The following is a 17,232-nucleotide window of genomic DNA, read 5'->3' on the forward strand; positions in this document are numbered from 1 at the left end:
AGGAGGGGATTTTCACTTTTGGCTTCACTATTGTCTAATGATGCTACAATGACTAAGCACATAGGAGATACACACACACACACACACACACACACACACACACACACACACACACACACATTTTCCTTGTACAATTTTTAAAGTTTTTTTTTGCTTTTAATAGTATTTTGTTCTCCCCCCAAATACATGCAAAGATAGTTTTCAACATTCATCTTTGCAAAACTTTGTGTTCCAAATTTTTCTCCTCCCCCCATTCCCAAGAAAGCAAGCAATCCAATATAGGTTAAACATAAGCAAGCCTTCTAAACATATTTCCACATTTATCAGGCTGTGCAAGAAAAATCAGATCAAAAGGGGAAAAAAAAGCAGGAGAAAGAACCAACAACAAAACGTAAAAATACTATGCTTTAATCCATATTCCGTCTTCATAATTCTCTCTCTGGATGTAGATGGCACTTTCCATCATAAATCCATAGGAATTGCCTTAAATTATCAGATTGTTGAAAATAGCCAAGTCCATCACAGTTGATCATTACATAATCTTGCTGTTACTAGATACAATGGTCTCTTCTTGTACAATTTTAAAGAAACTTATCTAGTGGAGATAGCTAGGCTAAGCTATTCTGAAACCCACATCAAAACACTATTTTTTTTTTTTTAATTTATGTCTACTACCAGTCATCCTAGTTAAAGCAAATACCCATCTATATCTATGTCAGTCCAGTGGATTATCCAATAAAATGTAAGCTCCTTAAGGGTGGGTAGTATTCATTTTTGTCTCTGTATCCTGTGTGGCTAGCATAATGCCTGGCACGTAGTAGGAACTTAATAAATGCTGAATGAATTCATCCTTTACAGAACTCTTAACTCTCTGACCTGAAGTTCATATAACACCTTTCTAATGATAGCAAAGGTTCACAAACTGGGTGACCCTGTCTCCTGAGACTAGTAAAATTCTATATAGGAACATTATAATAATTCAGCTTCCTAGAAAAACATGTAAACCTGAGAACATTTCATCTCACTGAACCATTAAAGACCCTTGGATAATCAAATCAGTCTTTTAAAGTCCCAATTTCAGGAATTCAAATTTAGTCCTTTTGTTTACCCTTTTATTTTGCTTATAAGACAAACCACAAGCCAATAGCAATAATTACCTATGAGCTAATGGATCACTGATGTGAAGCAAAAATATGTGATCATAAGAATTTGTTGTATTGCCTATTTCTTTCCATTAAAAGAGCATTAAGCCAATTCTCCAGAATTCAGAAGGAGTTTGGAGGGACTCAGATTGCTTCACATATCTATCACCATTTTACCTTGAAACCAGAATCAAGGTACCAATAGTGCAACCCATACCTCAAGGAAAATCCCCACTGAAAAACCCTGGAGAAGTAGATATTCAGCCTCCTCTAGAGGACTTCCCAGCAGGAGGAATCTACTATTTTTCAGGGGCAGAAATAATTTTAATTGTTGGACAGTTTTCTTTTATACCAAGAAAAAAAAAAACAACCAAAACACACACACACACACACACACACACACACACACACACACACACACACACACACACCCTCCCTTTCTCTGTATGTTGTTTCCCTAATGGAATATAAGCTTTTAAAAAAGTAAGTGTTGGAGGGCAGGAATTGTCTCAGTTTTGTAGTTTTCCTACAGAACTGTTTCTCTGCCTTTCCCAAATAAGATTTTATGAGAAAAGTGAAGAGATTTTTAATAGTCTGAACTAGAGTCCAGAACCAGGCAGGTATGGATTTTCCCCATATTGCCAACTCTTTAAATATGGTATAAAATCAAAATATGCTGGCTCATCTATAGTCCTTTAGTTGTACAGAAACAAGAAGTGCATAGCATTGCTTACAGCAGCCTTGTTGATGAACTTGTTTCCCTGCCCTCAAATGAAGGCACACTCTTTGTCCCAGGTGTGATGTGACTTGTATGAACTTAAAACTTTCCAATTATGATTCTGTTCTCAATTTTATATGTACAGCTATTTTCCAAACCATAGAAAGAATTACCGAAAGATAACACTTTATAAAATATATATATATAACTATTGTTATTATGTAATTATAGTATTTATAATTTATAATTCCCTTTATAATTAGAAAGAGCACAGATTTTAAAGTCAGATGGCTTACGCCCAGATTTCAGTTTTATGAATTTATTTTATGAATTTATTATCCCCTTCATGCACTCCCTATTCCAAATGAAGGCCAAAAGAAGGAACATCAAGTGGTCCACTTTGGCCTTCATTTGGAATAGGGAGTGCATGAAGGGGATAACAAATAATAGCTTAGAAACCAAGCTGGAGCCAGGATGTGAAAGTTTCTTATTGACTACTACTTTCTCCTATATTCATCACAAACTTGCTAATCTCATCAAATGACTTGTCAACAAAACATGACGTCCATAATATTGTTTGTGCTGATGAAGATTTATGTCCCAATTTTGTTTTCGTGTCTGAATTTGGTTCACTTATAAGCTTCCTGTTGAATCATAGTCATTTGCTGTGTTACACAGAGGCCATTCTTACTGGCATGTGGCAATTAGACTTGTCGAGAAGGGAAATTCTCAGTTTTCTGAACTGGAAACTGAGACATTAACTGACACTGAAAATTGAATGATGACATCGTTCATATTCTGGGGCTCTGACTGATGCCTCTAAAGTTCATATGGAATTATTTTAATATATCATGTAACTGTAGTAAAATTCATTGAGATCCTCTTTAATGATTTATTTGCATGTGAATTCAGTGTTTTAGATTTTTAAAAAATTCTTTGATTAATCTCATTAATTTAATTAATGAGGGATTCATTAAGTTTTTGTGTGTGTGTGATATGTCTTTAGCTAATATCCTATCATCATAGTCGTTATATCATATCTCCTATATTTTCTTTACTGACAGTGAACCCACGAAGCTCAGAAAATGGTCCTTTCATCATTTTTCCTCTGAGTTGAAGTGATTGGTGACCCAAGGCCTTGGAAACATCACTAACAATTTATATATTTTTGACTGTAGTTTCTCGCATAGATCTCTATCATCACTGGGGTTCTTAGCTGTTTTTTTCTTCAGTGTTTGTAAAGTTATGTTTGAGGGTTGGCCAAGTGCCTCAAACTATCCATGTCCAGCCAGTGGCTCAAGATGTGGTTTGCCTCCTGAAGTTTTTTTTTTCACTTTAATACCTATCTGACACTACTGAGATTTCTTCTTCATACAACTAACATAATAATCTGTAACAATATTGTCCATGAGGCTTTAGTGACAAAAGTTAAGAGATCAAGGGCCACATGTTTCAATGGTAAGAGATACCAGATCCTTGTACCATAATTCACTTCAACTTAAAGAATATTTTATCCTTTTTCAGTCATGTGAGACAAGGGACATTAAGGGAATTCCAGGCTGGCTAAGACTCACACCCAGATGCCTTATGTCTGGAAGAGCAGGGCCAGAGGCCCCTAAAGTCTAACCACAGAAATTACCCCTGGAAACCAGAAAAATTCCCCAATTTCCCCCAAATAATAAAAGGAAGTGGTCATGGTAGGGGGAGGCCTGGTTATAGAGGAGGTAAGTGAGTCAGTCCGGGGAGAGGAAGATGGGAATTGGGGCTGGGGAGGGCTTCACGTAAAAGCTGCCACATCACAAGGCTTAAAAGGGAACAGAAGAATACCAGTTCAGCAGTTTACAAGACATAAGCTTTTAAATGAAGGAAAAGTAAAACACTTTGTCCAAAGAAAACAATGTGGAAAGCTGGCTCTAACTCCCGCAGGTGGTTTGTGTTAGTGGCAGATCTGAGAAGCTAGCTCCGAGGAGTTCTCAGGCTGAGAACTGCTCTTCTCTTTCTTTAATACTGCAATTCAAATGTTCTGAGTCTAAAGCCCAGGAAGAAGATTCAAAAACTGAGTCAGGGATGGGAGGAAGACTGGGGAAACACTGCCACACACCTTCATCTGCTTGCAGATCCCATTTGGTCATATTTACACATATGTTGAGTTCCTCCTGGACATTTCAACCTTCTAAAAGTAATTTTTTCCCCTTTAATTTTTCTCCTGAAGAATTATTTATTGACATATCAAGGATTCAAAACTATTGCTGAGGTCAGAATGACCTTATGAAAGGAAATTGTAGGACAGTGTATTAAGAAGAGTAACCATTGATTAACTGCTCACATGGTGCCTTAAGACACATGGCAAGCAGGGTTCCTCCGGTCTCTTACTTGTCTTGTAGTAACTGGGAACAATTTGCTAATGTAATCCTGCTCCTTACTCCCACTCCTTATTTTAGTAGAAAAATATCTGCTAAAGCCTGAGGTGATGGAGGGAAAGGGGACAACAGAGGGTGTTAAGTAGGGAACTATTTGAATAAATATGATAAACACATTTCCCATGCTAAGTGTTAACTAGACTGAACCTTTCGTAGGCAGTAGCCTGGGAAAATGCTACATGGATACTGGTATATTAGGTCTGACTTAGGCAGGGGGCTTCTTCTGCTCCTGCAAGAAGTTGGGATATCCTTACAGACCTTCCTCTTGAAGAAGAGGAAGATGCCCTCTTGAACCCAAGGAATAAAATATTATTTTCTCATATACCAACAGAGTTTTTATAGTTTGAGATTATAGCTTTTGAGCAGACTCATCCTTTGGACCTTGACACATTTCACTGAATCATGGAAAGGGTAGGACGATGTTAAACCAGTAAGGTAGGGAAGGGAACATGTTTGACTTGTGCCTTGATCTAAACTTAAATCAGTAGCTCCCCAACTAGGACCCAAAAGAATCCTCAGGTCACTGCAAAATCTGAGATGAATAATTAGCTAAAAACCAACAAATGATACCTATAATTCTCAAGTACTATACAAAGCATTGGAAATATGATACAAAGATAAAAGTGAGACATTTCTTGCCTCTCAGGGAGCTTATATTCTAATATGGCAATAGAACACATTCAGGAGAATGAAGTCTGGGGTCTGGAAAATCACCTGGATTGTGGGTGGAATCCTGGAGGAATAGATTGTCCTGTCCTTTCTAGAAAATGGTAGAATTGATTGAATTATTGTTCTGAGGATAAAAGCAAAAAATGGAAAGGAGGCGAGAGTCTGTGCACAGCAATAAGCAGAAGAACAGCTGCCAGCGCTGGGTAGTCCTGGATATGCAGATAGACGGCTGGATGGGATGTAGATGCAGCTGGGGTTGGATCGGAGTACATTCTTTACCCCCCCTCCCCTCACCATGGAGTATACATGGGGATAGACCTGTGGCTTTTTGATGAGAGAGCAAGTACTAAGTGTCCTGCTCTCTGTGACAAGAATGGAGGAAGAACAAGGGAGGTTATATTATAGTACAATGGCCATTAAGTCAGGAAGACTGTTCCATTCAGTAGATCTTAAAAGGAGCAATTATTCTCTGGCTTACTCTATCTCTTCCAGTCTGCCATAGGTATGAGCAGCTCTCGAGGGCTTTTTTTTTTTTTTTTTTGGTACACTTTTTCCAGCTATTCTTGCTCCTGCCCTCCCAGCAGCTACTCATATACAGCAATGGGCATATGTGCTGTCTAGGTAAATCTGAGCTTGGACCTTAGATCTCTGGCTGCCTTTTCTGCTTTGTATTTCCTAACACAGTACGCACAAGCCAAGCGCTAACATGCAAAAACTTTTGGAACTTGAAAGATTTGCTCAAAAAGTACAGATCTGAGGTGAAGATGAAATGTCTATTTAGAATTCTCCCCCCAAATCTCATGTTTTAAGTATCTTCCAGGGGATTATAATAGGAGTTATGGGTTATAACTGTATCATGTTTTAAGACTAAGAACTTCTTTGTGTGGAGGAAATATGTTGGATCACCTCAAAGGAAAAGTGATAAAAGAACAACTTTCTGAGTGTGATGGGATCACTATCGGTAAAGAGAATCCTATGCTTCTGTCATATTTTACATACACTGCACATATTTTATCTTTCTAGTCTACTTGGGGGAAAGCCTAAATTCAAGCCAAAGCCAACCTTTGGGGGATTTTCTTGAATGTTCCATGGTAGGAGCCAGAGAGCAAAAGAAAATCTACTTCCCTTTGAGGAGAGCTGCCCCCCCCCCCCCAGGATCCATATTTAGAAAGGCCAAGGTAACCTCTGCATCCTGGGCCATCTCCAGTCATCCTGACTTATGTCTCGCCAATGGGTTTTGGTAACTCCAGAGGAGAAAATGAGACCAATGACTTTGCAAACCTCTACCTCATTTAAATCCAATTTACTTGCAAGTCAAGACATCACCTTCCTGACGTCATCAATCCTCTTCAAGAATGAAGGACAAACAACAGTGTTGGACTAAATCATTTCTAAGGTCCTTTCCAGTGCTATGATTTTAGATATCAGGCCAAATGCATTCACTTCTGCACTGGGAGAAATGGCACAACCACAAAATCAATACAATGCTCAAGGCACAAAAACCTGTCCAGTCTCAGCACTGGCGCAATGATGCTCCTCCCACTTTCCCATTAAAATCATGGAACTATCCATGAGAACATTCCCATTTATATCCCAGATATGTCTGAAATGATTCTGTCAGGGGGAATGATGTGGTTAGGTTCAACTTTCTTCTCTCTCCTGAATTCTGCATGTGCCTGACTGAATCAACATATGGAGTACAGTCAGGATAACAGCAGAGGAGAGACAATTGTTATTTGGGCTAAGGCATCCCCATGGCGTGGTGTAATAAAAAAGGCTAATAGTCAAGAAGTCTGAATCCTGACCCAGCTCAGCAACTGACTCACTGATACCCCTTTGGGCAAGTCATAGAAGCTCAGAGCTGGAAGAAACCTTATTAGATACTTGACCAGGAATTTCTGTTAAGTGGTCATCAGGCCTTCATGAAAGACCACCAAAGAAAGGGAACTCACTATTCCCATTCCATTTCCCCAGGCAGTCCATTTCATTTTTCAGACTGCCTTAATTATTAGGAAGTTTTTCCTTGCTTTGAGCCAACCTCTGCCTTTACAACTTCTATCCTCTGATCCTAATTCTGCTTTCTAAAGCCAAGTGGTATGATTCCACTACATATTCCTCAGGACAACCCTTTAAATTCTTGAAGAAAGCTCATTTATTCTTTCTGAAGACTTCTCCAGGCTGTACACCCCTAGTTCCTTCAAATTATCTGCTTAAATCCTCTCAATCATCCTGAACTAACTATTTCTGTAGACTTCAGTTTCTCATCTGTAAAATAGAGGACTAGACTGATGATCTTTTAAAAAAATTTCCAGAGAATTTGTTATTTTTTTACATATTTTCTCAATCACATATAAATATTCATCATATATATATATATATTAATTTTGAGTTCCATATTCTTTTTCTCCCTTCTTACCCTCCCCACTCCTTGAGTAGACAAGCAATTTGACATAGATTGCATATGTGCAATCATGCAAAACATTTCCCTATTAGCCATATTGCAAAAGAAAATGCAGACCCCAAACCCCAAGAATAACAAAGAAATTGTTTAAAAGTATGCTTTAATCTGCATTCAGACTCTAATGGTCCTTTCTAATGCTACATTTGGTAAGTATACTTACCTCTAAGGAAGTTCTTCCAGATAGAGGGACCCCAAGTACTTAGAATAACTCTACCTTACAAGGCATGCTGAGGGTTGGCAACTATCAAGTCTGGCTAAAAGGACTGAAGTTTTAGGCCAGAACACTTTTTCCTTCCCTAATGTGTTTCCTTGGCAGCTCAGTGCTCTCTCATGACAACTAACCTCCCAGCTCTACAGAGAGAAGTCCTGAGGGCCCACTCCTAGGCTGTCTGCCATTGGCCTACCATTTTATAACCATGGGCAGTGCTTCAAGCTCTTGGCATCTCCAAGCACTGGTTGGCAGCAATGTTTCTCTTCTGTACTGAAAGGGCTCCATGTGGGTCAGTGGTTAAATGCTTCCAGCTCAGAATAAAAAAAGGCTTCCTAAGAGGTGAACTCAGTGGACCATTGAGATGGCCCAAGGAGAAACTGTAAGTACATCAGACTGAGGGTCTTCAGCCTATGGCTTAATTCAAATACCTAATCTTAAATTTCTCCAACAGATACAAGAATCTGTGTCCAAAAAAATAGTGAGCACCTTCAGTATACACAATGTGCACAAATGAAACACTGTAAACAGAATAAAACATGTGGCCTCTGCTGTCAAGAATCTACAAGGGGTCTTCTATTTGATACAGAAACCGCCACATAAATTGGATTCTAGAAAGTGGATTGAATATCTTCAACTTCGTTCATTTGTTCTAACAGGTTTGACCTTTATAGGCAGGAACAAGTAGGTGAAGGGTATCTAGGAGTGAGATTTCCAGGTGCTCCCCTGGGTCCTTATGTCACATTATGACATGGAGGTCATTTGGTCTCCTGAAGGCTATGTCATCAGAGTATAACCTATGACAAAAGGTACCATGCTGGAAAGGTTCTAAGTGTGCTTCTGTTCAGAGGACAATCCATTTAAGCACAGAGCAGCTCATTCATTACCAGTAGTTTAGTTATTTGGTCATAGTGAGTTCTTTGCCATGGCAAGCCATGAAATAAAAGAAAACGTAAAACTGCTCTCAGTCTCTATAGCTCCCTGGGGTCTCTGCAGTGACTACGGCAGATCACTGGAAAAGGGAGCAGAGGATGATAATCACAGTTTCTAGACCATCCATAAATTTCACTCTTTGCCCAATGACCAACAATTGGGCATGTTACTGGAGGAACTAAATTGTATTGATTTTGACATCCTTGCTATGTAAATGGTCTCCAAATAAGAAGGAACTATTAGCCAAATGAAAAGGTGTTGACTGAAGAGACAAATTTTTAAAACTTCATGTGGAGTTGGTTTTGATCATGCATTCAAGAAATAATTATAATATATAATTTCATTAAACATTTGCTCATCTTGTATTGCAGAGCTCTTAATAGGTATTTGTAAAATGCTCATCATGAGAATAACTGCAGTTTATGTATCAGTGTTTATTACAGAGGGTGAATAGGTAAAGAAATTCTATGAAGAACTTGCTAAGATTTTCCAAATTAAATCAACACAAATTTTTGTGCTTGGTGATTTCAATGAAAAAATGAGAATAGGTGAGGATGGTGAAGAAAAGATTGGGAAATGGGGATCAGGAATAAATAATTAGAAAAGTCAATGACTTGTAGACTACACAGAAATTTCAGGATTATATATCATGAATATTTTCTTTGAGAAAAAAATTATTACAACTAATAAGCACCAAAGAATCCTAAAAAAAGAAACATATTTTTACATACAGAACACAACTTATCACTGATGTGGGAATATCATTACCAGTGAGTTGAATTAGCCATCTACTTTGATCTTTGCCCTACAAGGTAGATAGTCTACTTAGAACCCCAATCTTACTGTGGTATCTAAAGCTGAATCACCAAAATATCAGAACAACAACAATGAAAATTCATACAAAGCTAGAAGAACAAAAGTTAGAGGAAAATATGCTCTACAATAAAAATAACTCTACCCTGACCCATTTAAATTATTTATAATGAATATTGGTCTATAGACAGAAGAAATGACAGACATAAACAATCACAATTTTTAGATATTTAACCCATATAAATCAGAAGACCAAAATAGTCTAAAAAGAACCTTTGTAGACAAACAACTGAGTTAGTTTATAAAGGAAGAGATGCAATTTAAAATATGAACTCAATTAAAAAATCTAGAGGAGAATGACAAATTTTTAGCAGTATCACCTTAAAAAGCAAGAAATAGAAGGTAAAATGAATTAAGGTATGGCAAGAAAAACTAAGAAAAGTTATCAGAAGGGCATCTGAGGATGAAATGGAAGGACAACAAATAGAAGAAAAATGGGAAAGAACTACAAAGATTTTTTTATAGCCACTTTTCCCCCCACCATCAAAGATAACAGAACAGCCACATTTAGGCTCTAATATTTCAGTCCCAAATGTGCTTGCAGAGAATGTAGAAATGGTTCTCTAAAGAGAATAAAAATAAGAGAAGCAGATGGATGAGACCAAATATACAAAGAAGAGATCTAAGCTAGTGGCTACAATTTTGGATACTGAGATATCTGAAGGAAGGAAGGAGATGCCAAAGGTACAGAAAAAACAAACTCAAACCTTTTCTCAATACTGAAAAGCATGATAAAATATGAACCACCACTGACCTATATGCCTACTTTCCCATCTACATAAAAAGCTAATTAAATTCATCCATATGAATTGAAAGCACCCCCAGTGAAGGAATAGTCAGATCTGCAAGCATCATTTCATAGTAGAACACATCTTTGCCATCACACAAATAACTGATAGGTTAGAGAAAATAGATTTCAATTGCTTATTGTTTGTTTGTGGCAAGGTTATTGAGATTAAGTGACTTGTCCAGGGTCATAGTTAGTTCGTGTTGGAGGCCAGATTAGAACTCAGGTCCTCCTGATGTCAGGGCCAGTGCTTTATCCACTGTGCCATTAAGCAGCCTCCTTATTGTTTATTAATTTCTCTTCTTAAACACGCACACACACACACACAGAACACCAAATAATTTGTGATTCACTAGAGCAAAATACTGCTTTAAAGACATTCTTTGTGTTATGGAATAGGATTGTTCTATAAGAAATGATGAGCAGACTGATTTCAGAAAGGCCTGGAGAGATTTACATGAACTGATGCTAAGTAAAGTGATTAGAACCAAGAGAACAAGAAGATTATGCAATGATCAATTCTGATGGACTTGGCTCTTTTCAACAATGAGGTGATTTAAGCCAATTCTAATAGTCTAGTGATGGAGAGAGTCCTCAGCATCCAGAAAGAAGCCTGGGGGGACTGAATCACAACATAAAGTTTTCACCTTTTTTGTCATTTGTTTGCTTTTTTGTTTCCTTTCTCATTTTTTTTTTTGTTTTGATCCAAATTTTCTTGCGCAGTATGATAATTGTGGAAATGTGTGTGTGTGTGTATATACACATATATATATACATATACATACACACACACACACACACACACACACACACATATATATGTAAAGACATTTTTTGACCCAGTCAGATTCTTGGAGTTATTGTAGGAGTCAGCTGTTGTTTAGGTATTTGAAATAAGCCATGAGCTAGAGACCCTGAACCTAATATAGTGCTAATTCTTCTTGGTATATCTCAGAGGTTCATTGAGTCCTCCATCTTAGGGATCTTTCTTTCATTCCAAAAAAGTGTCTTGCAGGCATACATCAAAGTTATTCAATATTGTATGAAGGATGGGGGAGCTAGGTGGTGCAATGGATAGAACAGAAGCTCTGGAGTCAATAGGAGCTGAGTTCAAATCTAGCCACAGACATGTGACCCTGGACCCTTGACTATCTTCAAAAAACTCCACAAAACGAAAACAAAAACAAAAACAAAAACAAAAACAAAAACATGACAACAGAGGTGATCTATGATCTACTGATTACTGATATATCAGATGAAGCATGCAAAGAGATGTAAACTCATCAAAACAGTTTACCACTCATTATTAACATAGATTTAATAAGGATGAAGCTTAAGAGCAATTCTGTATAAATGATAAAGTCCTCCAAATATTTTTATTTAATTACACTGGTTGCACCAAGCTCCAGAATACTGCTAAGTCTCTTGGAGGAGATCAATAGCCACTTAAAAGAGTTTGCCCTAAATATCTATACAGGAAAAACCAAAAGAATGACTATTATCTAGATTATATCATATCGTTAAATGGACCACCTATATGTTTACATATCTGTATTCATATCTTGGATGGATACTATAAATGGGCAATGAGTCAGGCCCAGGATTAAACAGAAAGAGGAGAGTAGGGTGGAATGCTTTTTGAAAATGGCCCCAAACTTCTCTCAGAAACAAAGACCAATCTTTTTAGTAACAACAGTTTATCAGTTGTATAATTGTGAGTCACAGGAAACTCTAGTCTGCAAAGAATTAAAAATGTACACCACACAAAGGGCAACGGGAAGGTGTGTGGTAAATGTGTACAGACTACAGCATAGAGCAAATTAGATATTGCAACAAAAAAATAATGAGCTGGTGTCAGAATGGGAGACCATAAGCAGTGGACACCCCATGTGTGTGACTAGTATCCCCATCACAACAGGAGAAAATGAGAGAAAGCCCCAGCATGTTGGATAACCATTTCCCTTTCCCTCAAGGTAAACTTATGGACAAGAAGCACAAGGTATGGACAGGCATGGATAGTTACACTGAATGCAATGTCACTTCAATGGTATCACAGACTAATGGGAGGATGAGTGATCTAAGCTTTGGGCAATCAATATAGTTTTGACAAGTAGTCGTGGCTTGTATTGTAATATACAAAAATGCAGCATAGATCATGGAATAGAGGATATGACCATTTAGAGAACTCAGAGAATATCAAAGATGATTCTTTGCCTTAGAAGTCATCTTGCCTAATCTTCTCATTTTAGAAAGGTGAAGACTAAATCTAGAGGTGAAATGACTTGCTGAGTGAGCTTATACAATAAACTAGTGTCAGAATTAGGAATAGAAGCCAGGTCTCCCGATCCCTTAACCACACTGCCTCCCCCAAAGGGAAGGGAAGTTTATCTGGGCAAGATTTACTGAGATGAATTTTAAAGCAAAAGTGAAGAAACATGACTTCAAACCAACCTTACAAGTATTTATCAAATATCTATGATGTGCTCACAGCACTGTGAAGGCAACATATTTATTCAATTCAATTCAACAAACTGTTATTAAGCATCTACTACATGCAAAGCCCTGGGGATATGAACCCAACCCCCACAAAAAAAGAATAATAGTCTCTCCTTTCAAAGAATTTATATTCTACTGGGGAACATAATATGTGGCTAGAAAAAGAAATACAAGGTGTTCTAAAAGTCTTTGACTGAGCTTAAAACTGAACCAGGACTTTGTGGAAGGCCCCAGATAGGATAATTTGAAGGGGGAAAGGAGCATTTGAGGGAAATCTGGAAAGGCTTCAAAGAGGGATATGCCAGCTGAGCTAAGGTTTGCTGGGAACTGTGGATTCTAAGAGGCAAGGGTTAGAGAAAGACTATACTAAGAAGCTTACAAAACAGCTGGGGAGAAAAGAACAAGTGAAATAGAGAACATCCTAAGAAGGACTATTATTAAACTCTGCAGTATAGCGTATAATACTACCAGAGTTCAGAAGAGAAGGAGTTTACACAGGGGCAGTGGGCAATGAGGACAGCATTCTAGCAAGGGACGAAAGACTAAAGAAAATCACACATCCTCCATGAACTGTTCTCAGAAAAGTACCAAATTCTTCAAACTAAATTCATTCTAATTTACTTTAATTTTAAGTGTGTGTGTGTGTGTGTGTGTGTGTGTGTGTGTGTGTGTGTGTGTGTGTGTGTTAAACATCTCTCTTAAGAATAGGGAAATTAGGGCAGGAGGAAATCTCATGATATCTAGTAATATTTGGCTATCTCCTCTACAAATGGGTTGGGAATTATGGCTTACGGATCACCTCCCTCTCTCTGCTCCCTTGCAGCAGCTGAGATCAGCTGGTGCATTTCCACTAACCATTTCCAGATTTACACTTTGGGGAGCTGGAGGCAAACGCATTTTCCATGATGAGCCGACGCCTTTGGAATTCCATGCCTTCTTAGGTCCAATAACCCATCTGTTAATCTTTAGAACATGTTGCAAGCCATACCTTTTAAAAAAATTTTTTTAAGATAGGGAAGTCTGAGGCTATTTATGGTAGAGTAAACTCCTTATTACTGTGGATTGTTTTGGGGAAAATCTGGCTTCTAATTTCTAATTGGTAGAATTAAGCAAGTAGATGATAAAACCCGGAGTAAAAAGTGCTTTATTTGTCCTTCCTCACGAAAATGCTGGTCTAGCAAAAAGTAGTTTTTTTTAAAACCAAAGTACTCACTTACATTCAACATGGAAAAGTGTATGCCAGAAAACCAGTAAGGTTAGAGAAAAAGAAAGTCTATGCTGTTCCTTTTCACTCTGGACTCTGTTTACAGAACACAGAACTCTAAACAGTCCTCCAACTTGTCCTGAGTCAGCAAATGACTTCATTATTTTGTTTGAAAAAGCATTATGAATTCCCAGAATATCAGTCACACACCCATTTTCACGTATGTTGTGTTTCATTATAGGTAAATGATGCTAATGATCCACCCTCAGAAAGACACGTGCCTCAAGTTGTTTTTTCTATTATTCAGGCTGGGTTTACACTAACTTCAGACACGTTCTCTCTCTGGTACTTCTTGTGTCACAAGATTTGCAATTGCAAAACAGCTCTCTGGTTTCAGGGATTCAATCTATGACCATGGAACATGGAATTTATTTCCCTTCAGAACTAAATGGCTTCCCTGGGGAACTGAACCCATGACCCTGGCTTCACTGGTATTCCTCACTTATTTGGTTCAACCTAAATTAGAAATCTCATTTTTCCTCACCCATGATATGCCATATTCCTCTTCTGATACTTTTATACAGTTAAGTCACCCATGCCTAGAATGCAGTCCCTCTATAATTTTACTTCTTAGAATTCTTATTATCCTTCAAACCCAGCTCCTAGATCAGGCCCTGATGCCCTCAACTGCTAGTAGCTCCCTCCCTTCAAATTATTTTGCATATACTCATATATATATATATTCAAAATGTTAACATCTCGAAAGCATTCTTTGACACATAATTGGTGCTTCATTAATGCTTGCTGATAAATTATAATATCATCTGAGTAACAAGCTATTATGATCCATAGTCAAGTAGAAATTCAAAAAATTATATTGGATTTGGAGTCAATGACCTGGGTTCTAAAATTGTCTCTATTTCTTACTCCTGGTGTGGCCTTTGGGAAGTCCCCTAAATTCTTAAGACCATTCATTTGTAAAATGAAGTGTTAGGCTGAATAACCTCTGAAGATCTTTTTCATATCTAAATATATGATATTCTAATGATCTGCAAACTATACTGATGCTTTTTGAATGATATCTTCATATTGACATTGTATTTGAATTTTGATAATTTTTTTAAAAATGTTCTTTTCTATTAAGGAAACTTTAGAAATAAAGAGTGCCATTTTAAAAGCCCAAGAAAATGAAACCCCTCTGATACTTCTAGCAAAGGGCCAAATTTCAAAGGAGAGAACAACTTGTAGCATATGGAAAAGAAATCTCAGATAGGCTCCCTCCCAGCAAAGCCACCTCCAGAATTAGTGCTGGATAGATGCCAACTGCTGAGGTGTCAGGATCTTTACCTGTAGGTCAAAGAATTTGCTGTACCGTCGATAAATAGCTTCAGTGGAACCACTGGACCAAGTAACTTTGATGATATAGACCTGTAGGGACAAAATAAGGAAATTAATAAAACCAATAAATCAAAAATTATTTATCAAGTTTTTGTTATATGCCAGACACTGTGATAAATATTGGAGAAAAAAGAGAAAGAGTAAAATAATCCCTACAAGTTCAGTTATTATAATTTTTTATCATTTAGTTTTTGTACTGTTTAATAATATTTGCTGTATTTTTCTTGATGTTGAATAAAGCAAAGCAAATATGACCAATGGTCTTTGGCTCTTTCTTATTCTATTCTATAGCTTCAATATGACTGCATTTTCACAACCTTCGTCATGTCCCAGGTAATTTTTTTACTTTATATGTAGCTTAACACATCTACCTAGCTAGATTTTTTCTTGAGGTCATCCTTTTATATAAATAACAATTTCAGATAATCTCTTAAGTACTATGTTCAATGCCCTATGGTAACTATTTTGAAAGATACAAAATAAGAATAAGATATAGTTCCTGTTCTCAAAAAGTTCATAGTTCAGTTGGGAAAACAAGATATCTGGCTATAAAAACAAGATAACTTAGGTGATTGAAAAATTGTGCCCTTGACAAAAAAAGGGAAGCTTAGGAACAGGGTAAGTTGGTGTGAGAAGAGATATAACAAGTTGGCCATGTTAAATCTGAAAAGTTTATGGGACATCTACTTTATAAGGTCCAATAGTCACTTAATGATGTAGGATTTAAGTTTCGAGAGATGGTTAGAGAGTTGGGAATCATGATCTTTAGACCCAAGGAAACTAATAAAAGAGTATATGGAAAGAAGAGGCTTGGGACAGAATCTTGGGGGTACATTCACAGTTAAAGGGTGGTAAATGGATGAAGATAAAGCAAAGGAGACTAAAAAAGAGAACCTTGCAAGAGAAAGAAGTATCATGAAATCCAGAGGAGAGAGGATATCTAAAGAAAAAGTGTAACCAATAATGTCAAATGCTAGAGAGCTCCAAAAGGTCGAAAATAGAGAACAAAGTCATGGGTTTTACCAATTGATAACTTTGGAGACAGCAATTTCAATTGAGGGATGAGCATGAAAGCTAGACTTTATGGAGCTGAGGAGATGATAGTAAGACTTGACAAAGCAGATACATTGAGTGTAGACAACTTTATCAATTTGGCTATGAAAGGAAGAAGTGCCATATAATGTTACTATGAGAGTAGAGTCAAATGAGGAATTTTTTTTTTTATTTGAAGAGGAAGACCTGGGCATGTTTGTAGCTATTAGGGAATGAGCCAGTGGATAGGAAGAAATGGAAGAACAAACAAAGACCATTATATTGGGAACAGGGTGGGGGGTAGAATAGGAGGATGTGTTTAGAGAAGATGGGAGCAAGGATAAAAATAGAACAATTGGTTTTGTTCAGAATTGCCTCTTCAGCAGACCAGAGGAAAGAAGGGGATGTGAAAGTTTTGAGATGCAAGGTATAAGAAAAGAGGAAGCTCAAAGCAAATGGTCTGTTTTCTCAGTAGAACATAAGGCTCTTAGGTCTGGGGATGTGGCAGGCTGTAATAGAGAAGAGAAGGTTTGGAAGAACTCTTATATGGAGTGCAATAAAGAACTAATGAGGGTAAAGCAAAGAAGTGATTCATGATTTAATTCCTTCAAAGAAGCAAATGGGAGCTGTTCCACAACTTAGGTGATAATTTAAAAAATTTCTTGTTTTGAGAAAGAAATGATTGCCCTGTGGTTAGAGGATCATAAATTTAGAAATGAAATAAATTTTAGAAGATCATTTAGTTCAAACCCTCACTTTCCAGATGAGGAAACAGAAGCTTAAAGGTTAAGTTACAAAATCACAGAGCTCAAAAGTGTAGACCCAGGATTTGAACCCAGCTCCTCTGATTATGAATTAAGCATCTTTCCACTGCACCATGCCTGATAATGA

The 17,232-nt window shown here is 37.3% G+C and overlaps 1 protein-coding gene across 2 annotated transcripts in view; it reads right to left on the reverse strand.

Annotated features, from left to right (window-relative positions):
* The window catches only part of SH3PXD2B (SH3 and PX domains 2B), a 133,407-nt gene that overhangs the window by 68,058 nt on the left and 48,117 nt on the right, over nucleotides 1–17,232 (reverse strand). For both annotated transcript variants that reach the window (XM_074292076.1, XM_074292077.1), the window contains exon 2: nucleotides 15,259–15,339. In XM_074292076.1, the coding sequence (XP_074148177.1) occupies nucleotides 15,259–15,339 (81 nt within the window). The remainder of the gene's footprint in view (nucleotides 1–15,258; nucleotides 15,340–17,232) is intronic.

This window comes from Sminthopsis crassicaudata, chromosome 2, assembly GCF_048593235.1.
Source record: "Sminthopsis crassicaudata isolate SCR6 chromosome 2, ASM4859323v1, whole genome shotgun sequence".
NCBI classification, from domain to species: domain Eukaryota; kingdom Metazoa; phylum Chordata; class Mammalia; order Dasyuromorphia; family Dasyuridae; genus Sminthopsis; species Sminthopsis crassicaudata.